This window comes from Sinocyclocheilus anshuiensis, unplaced genomic scaffold (assembly GCF_001515605.1).
Source record: "Sinocyclocheilus anshuiensis isolate Anshui unplaced genomic scaffold, SAMN03320099.WGS_v1.1 scaffold55, whole genome shotgun sequence".
Classification (NCBI taxonomy): domain Eukaryota; kingdom Metazoa; phylum Chordata; class Actinopteri; order Cypriniformes; family Cyprinidae; genus Sinocyclocheilus; species Sinocyclocheilus anshuiensis.
The window spans coordinates 3,518,357-3,524,709 of NW_015549647.1; the positions used below are offsets into that span (position 1 = coordinate 3,518,357).

The 6,353-nt window shown below is 35.6% G+C and overlaps 2 protein-coding genes across 6 annotated transcripts in view; both read left to right on the forward strand.

The window, feature by feature from the left end:
• Positions 1-2,039, forward strand: part of LOC107660142 (aspartyl aminopeptidase-like) — an 8,538-nt gene extending 6,499 nt beyond the window's left edge. For all 5 annotated transcript variants that reach the window (XM_016449378.1, XM_016449376.1, XM_016449380.1 and 2 more), the window contains exons 12-15: positions 314-353; positions 454-555; positions 1,080-1,247; positions 1,745-2,039. In XM_016449378.1, coding sequence (XP_016304864.1) covers positions 314-353; positions 454-555; positions 1,080-1,247; positions 1,745-1,795 — 361 coding nt within the window. In that variant the 3' untranslated portion in view covers positions 1,796-2,039. The remainder of the gene's footprint in view (positions 1-313; positions 354-453; positions 556-1,079; positions 1,248-1,744) is intronic.
• Positions 2,040-2,233: 194 nt separating this feature from the next.
• Positions 2,234-6,353, forward strand: part of LOC107660007 (receptor-type tyrosine-protein phosphatase-like N) — a 22,418-nt gene continuing 18,298 nt past the window's right edge. Inside the window, exons 1-3 of the mRNA XM_016449138.1 lie at positions 2,234-2,480; positions 4,937-4,987; positions 5,693-5,803. Of these exons, the coding sequence (XP_016304624.1) occupies positions 2,405-2,480; positions 4,937-4,987; positions 5,693-5,803 (238 nt within the window). The 5' untranslated portion in view covers positions 2,234-2,404. The remainder of the gene's footprint in view (positions 2,481-4,936; positions 4,988-5,692; positions 5,804-6,353) is intronic.

Sequence of the window (6,353 nt, forward strand, 5' to 3'; positions counted from 1 at the left end):
ATATACATACATACACACACACACACACACACACACACACACACCCCCCAATTCAAAAGCTTGGGGTCAGTGAGTTTTTAAGAAATAAAAATTGGTTTACATTAAATTTATTAATTGGATCAAAAGTAACAGTAATGACTTTTACATTGTTACAAAAAATCATCTGTTTCAAATAAATAATTTGAAACAAATTTAATTTATTGTGGTTTCCACAAAAACATTAAGCGGTACAATTGTTTTCAACACTGTTAGTAATGTTGAAAACAATGTTCATAGTAATGTATGATATACACATGTATGATTCTCCTTACAGGGAGAAACATGAGGAAAATCACAGGCCTGCTTTTCATAAGGTAACAAACACACACACCAGCACCTACTCAATGAATCATTCATGAAGACCTCAGCAGAGCCCAGTCAGCTAAATCTCTCACATTGTGTGTCCTGGATCAGGGTCCAGTCATAAAATTTAACAGTAACCAGCGCTATGCTACCACTGCTGTAACTGCTGCCATATTGCGAGAGATTGCTGGAAAAGTGGGCGTACCTCTACAGGTAAGCAGAACATTCCCCCCCTCCCTTATATTTCATTACATCCTGCTTCATCATCTGTCCTTCCCAAGAATCTTCTGCCATATAAACCAGTTAAAGTGATCCTCATTATCTAAGCTAAAATTAGCATCACTGTTCTGAAGAAGTGAAATCCAAGACAAGGAAATTGATTACTATTGTGTGGTTTGTTTTTGTTGGTAGGCATTTAGAGTGTTTGTTGATGTTTGTGTATATCAAGATCATATGATCTGTCTACAAACCATCTAGCATCTAGCAACAGGTTGCTCACAAGACCGTGTGGGATTTATAAACAGAAGAGTGTAGCAGAGGAAAAAGATCGATCTCGAAAAAAAAAGAAAGTCTTGCTTTGGTCACCAGGACACCATAACCCCTCTTTGTATACACAATTAAAACTGATAGAAATTAGCTCTCTTCTATCTGTGTGGAACGGACATTGATATTACAAACAGCATGATATGTTACTGTTTCGTCAAGTAAAAGCTCTTTTTTTTTTTTTTTTTACACAGGATGTGATGGTTAGGAATGACAGTCCATGTGGAACAACGATTGGGCCGATTTTAGCAGCTCGTTTAGGAATGGCAGTTCTTGATCTCGGGGCACCTCAACTTGCCATGCACTCCATTCGTGAAATGTGCTGCACAACGGGAGTTCTCCAGACCACCACCCTCTTTAAGGTAAATTTACAAACAATTTTTAAAAGGCCCGTCATTTTTGACCAGGAACACCAAATTAAGTAAAGGATTTTCAGCACAGCACAAGTGTTAAATAAGTAGTTAAAAAATGAAATTTGTTATTTTACTTTGAATTTGTAATTTCTTTTAATGTCATTTCAAATCTGTATGACTTTGACATGGAACATGGAACACAGGAGAAGTTGGCAAAAAATCAGCATCATAATATTGAGTTTTTGGTGAAGAAGTTATTCCGACAGGTTTTATATATTAAAAAGATCCAACACATAAGAATGATTTTAAAGCCTCATACTCCATTCGTTGTAACTGTGTAGAAAGGAGTGACCAGTACAGTTTTTCAATTTAAACTTTTCTGTATCATGGAAAAAGAAACAACATGAGGATGAATGTTTGGGTGAACTGTACCTTTAAGGATTGTCTTATGAATGTTTGCCAAGTCTGTTTTGGGTTGTTCTAACTGTGTTATATATAATATGCAGGGCTTCTTTGAGCACTTCCCCTTTATAAGAAGCACAGTAACTGTGGACTAGATTGTGAGAGGGACTCGCCAGAACCACACAGATGGGATTCATGGACGTCATTAATAGGGAAAGCAATATCACTTTTTCCACTTTCATTCATTTTGACATCATATCCATCACTGCCATCTGTCTATTTGTTTACAAATGTCCATTCATTTATCACTTGGTGAGTTTGCACACTCATATACTGTGGCACTTGAGAAGTGTTGCCATACACTCTACTTTGTGAAGTTGTTAATAAAACCAATAAACTTGTGCCTTGTTTTCATGTCTTCCATTAATGCTATTTTCTGAGCATGTTATGTGCCTTGAAATTGTAAGCATGAAGTCCAAACCTCAGACCAGTAATGGCCATTATGATGTAATTTGTGTATTACTCAAAATAACTGCATTACTGTACTGATTGTCATGCCCACTTTCCGGGTTTTCTGTCTGTCCGGTCCTCTCTCCCCCTCCCTTCGAGAGCGCACTGGTGGTCCTTCTCGCAAACGCTCATCTTTATCGCACTCTTACCCAAGTCTCGTGTTTCTGGAGTTTGGCACACGCGCAACGTTACACTGGTCGCTATCATCTAAATATGTCGTAAACGAGGATAGAGAACAGAGAAGCCGAGGGAAGATGAAATCAGCGCGTCTGTGGATGCTTGTCTGTTTGGCGGCTGCGTGTTGTCAGCTTGGCACCGGTGATAGATACGGTACGTCAAGAGCACGAGCCACAGGTTAACTTCAGCTGAATGATGCATGATTCAGCTGCGGAAAATTATTAGTATTAAACACCAGCTGTTAGTATGGACGTCCCCTCCCCCTTACATCAAATGCATATGCAATATATACTTTTTTTTTTTTTTTGACTTAAACGTTTACAATGTGACATTTATCATCTATAGATGCATTACGAATAAGTAAAAACCGGTTATGTTCGGATTCTGATCACCTGTACGATCAGAAGCATGAAAATTTGTTACGTGCATTTAATAGAATTTTGTCAAAGAAAATCGTGTGTGCTTGCTGTAAATGTTGACGTCGATGAGATAAAACCTTCTCTCGGGTGGGATGAATGGCAGCTATTGAAAATAATGTTTCATTGTGGGAAATGTGCTTCATGTTTTCACTTATTTTCTTTAAGATGATGACAATAGTTCAATTAATATTTTAATTAATAGTATTCAATTAGTCTTATTATTCTAGCCTACATATACTATTATAAAACTAACTTTGTGGTGATTAGTAATTAGAGAAATCGGGGGTTTATTGAGAATATTAGAAAGCCTTTTTGTATTTAAAGCTCGTAATACTTTAAAAATGTCTGAAGTGTGAAAAATGTCAATTTATTTACAGTATTTTGTATTTTATTTGCATTCTTTTTTCTTGTTTATTTACTGTATTATACAGTGTTTACAATGTGACATTTATCATCTATAGATGCATTACGAATAAGTAAAAACCGGTTATGTTCGGATTCTGATCACCTGTACGATCAGAAGCATGAAAATTTGTTACGTGCATTTAATAGAATTTTGTCAAAGAAAATCGTGTGTGCTTGCTGTAAATGTTGACGTCGATGAGATAAAACCTTCTCTCGGGTGGGATGAATGGCAGCTATTGAAAATAATGTTTCATTGTGGGAAATGTGCTTCATGTTTTCACTTATTTTCTTTAAGATGATGACAATAGTTCAATTAATATTTTAATTAATAGTATTCAATTAGTCTTATTATTCTAGCCTACATATACTATTATAAAACTAACTTTGTGGTGATTAGTAATTAGAGAAATCGGGGGTTTATTGAGAATATTAGAAAGCCTTTTTGTATTTAAAGCTCGTAATACTTTAAAAATGTCTGAAGTGTGAAAAATGTCAATTTATTTACAGTATTTTGTATTTTATTTGCATTCTTTTTTCTTGTTTATTTACTGTATTATACAGTGGTGTGAAAAAGTGTTGGCCCCCTTCCTGATTTCTTATTTTTTTTCATGTTTGTCACACTTTAATGTTTCAGATCATCAAACAAATTTAAATATTAGTCAAAGATAACACAAGTAAACACAACATGCAGTTTTTAAATGAAGGTTTTTATTATTAAGGGAAAACAAAATCCAAAACTACATGACCCTGTGTGAAGAAGTGTTTGCCCCCCTGTTAAAACTGTGGTTTATCACACCTGAGTTCAATTTCTCTAGCCACACCCAGGCCTGATTACTGCCACACCTGTTCGCAATCAAGAAATCTCTTAAATAGGACCTGACTGACAAAATGAAGTAGACAAAAAGATCCTCAATAGCTAGACATCATGCCGAGATCCAGAGAAATTCAGAAACAAATGAGAAAGAAAGTAATTGAGATCTATCAGTCTGGAAAAGGTTATAAAGCCATTTCTAAAGCTTTGGGACTCCAGCGAACCACAGTGAGAGCCATTATTCACAAATGGCAAAAACATAGAACAGTGGAGAACCTTCCCAGGAGTGGCCGGCCGACCAAAATTACCCCAAGAGCACAGCGACGACTCATCCAAGAGGTCACAAAAGACCCCACAACAACATCCAAAGATGCAGTTGTTGCTGCTAAGGGTGGCCCAACCAGTTATTAGGTTTGATGATTTGTTTGATGATCTGAAACATTAAAGTGTGACAAACATGCAAAAAAATAAGAAATCAGGAAGGGGGCCAACACTTTTTCACACCACTGTATATTGATATTGCACTTTTTTTTCTTTCGGTTATTTGTAATTCTTTTGTGTAAATTCCATTAAGGAGCATTTTTACTGAGATGCAGATGGCAGTTGGAGTCACTCTTGCTTTTTTTGTCTCGCACCATTCTGGCAAATCTTTACTAATGCTCGTTATGGTGGTTGGTCATTATTCCAAATCATTACTTGTTTGTTTCTATGGTGTTAAATTTACTGACAGCGTCTGATAATCAATTATATACACTGACATATGGTGCTGAAATTGTCAGTGTGCTGGTGGTCTGTATTTAGCTCTTTCTGGAACTGTAACTCATATCTATGGGATGTTTGTGATGCTTGAGCTAGTATAAATCTTGAAACAACCTGCTCACATATGAGGAGAGGGTCTGTGTTGGTCTATTTTGTCAGAAAAACAATTACCCTTTCATACTCTCTCTTCTCTTTTTCTACTTCTCTCTTTCAAGGTTGTCTGTTTGATGAAGGCCTGTGCTCCAGTGGTCAGGTTTGCTGGGATGGTGAGTGCTGCCATATTTAATTTCAGATTTTGAACCTTGTACAATGTTGCTCATTACTGGAAAAAAAATGAACAATAATGATAAGACTTAGCGTATTGCCTCAGAGTCCCTGGAACAGTTGTGTAATTATTGCACAACATAATAGCATCAGCACCATCCTTCAATCATTTGTTTTATTTGGCTTTCATGCATCAGTCTTGTCCGCTTTTTGTTATTTTGTGTGTATATAATTACCTTAATTGTCTTGCTTTATTATCATGCTGATAAATCTACTGACTTTATTACAAAAACAATTACTGTAATGATTATTGTGTGTAGGTTTGATCTCTGACTATTTTGTAGCTGTTAGTTAAAGCTGATGTGTGCAGTAGAGTGTGTAAAAAAATAATTGACTACACAGTAAACACTTACTTTCACCAGCACCTGGTCTTACCCGGTCAGTGTTCTTCAACCGTTTCCATGGCAACTGTGACATCACACAACTTCATCCTCTGCGTAGTCTCTGTTTATGTCAAATAGAAGCAGAAAGAGCAAGGGTGAGAAAGTGAAAAAAGGAAGAGATCCTCAGAGAAATGTTTATAATAACATGGTGTGTACTTTTAAATACATTAAATAAAAAGCTGCACAATATGCAGTTTGATCTCAGCAGACCATATCCACTTTCTATATTCCTTAAAGAGACAGGTTTCTATATGTGTGTTACAGATGAGCTGTTTGGTCAGTGTCTTACACAGAAGCAGGAAAGGTTTCGCTACAGGGTGACTGCAGTTTTACTGGACAGACTGCAGTCATTACTGCAAACGCTTATGAAGGATGGTGAGTTTCACATGGAAATTTTAAAATGCTTCTTCAGTGCAGAATGAATTACTTAGCAGTTAGCACTCTTCCTGCTTGTACAAATAATGGTTGCCATAGAAACAACACAATGTAAACACAATGGGCAAAGTGAAGATTCAACCACCGGCATGTGACAGAAAATCGTCCTCATGTTGCCACAGTAACCAAGGTCAAATGAATAAGTAAATATATGCGTAAATGTACCAGAGTCAATGACATGATGCCCATTTTTTTGTCTGGATCTATTAATTTAATAAAAATATATATTTAAAAAATGCAATTCATAGAAATGACAACCACTTCTAAGACTGTTTTTAATTTCTTAATCTTCATTTCTTTTTTAAGGCATAAAAAGCCTTTTTAATGTTTAAAAAGAAAACCTTATGATGATATATCATAGAGCAAAATAATGCTTATGTTTATTTTATGCTTATTTTATATTTGTGCAATCATTAATCATTATTTATATTTTAAGCTTTCAAAGAGATATATATATATATATATATATATATATATATACCTTGTATAC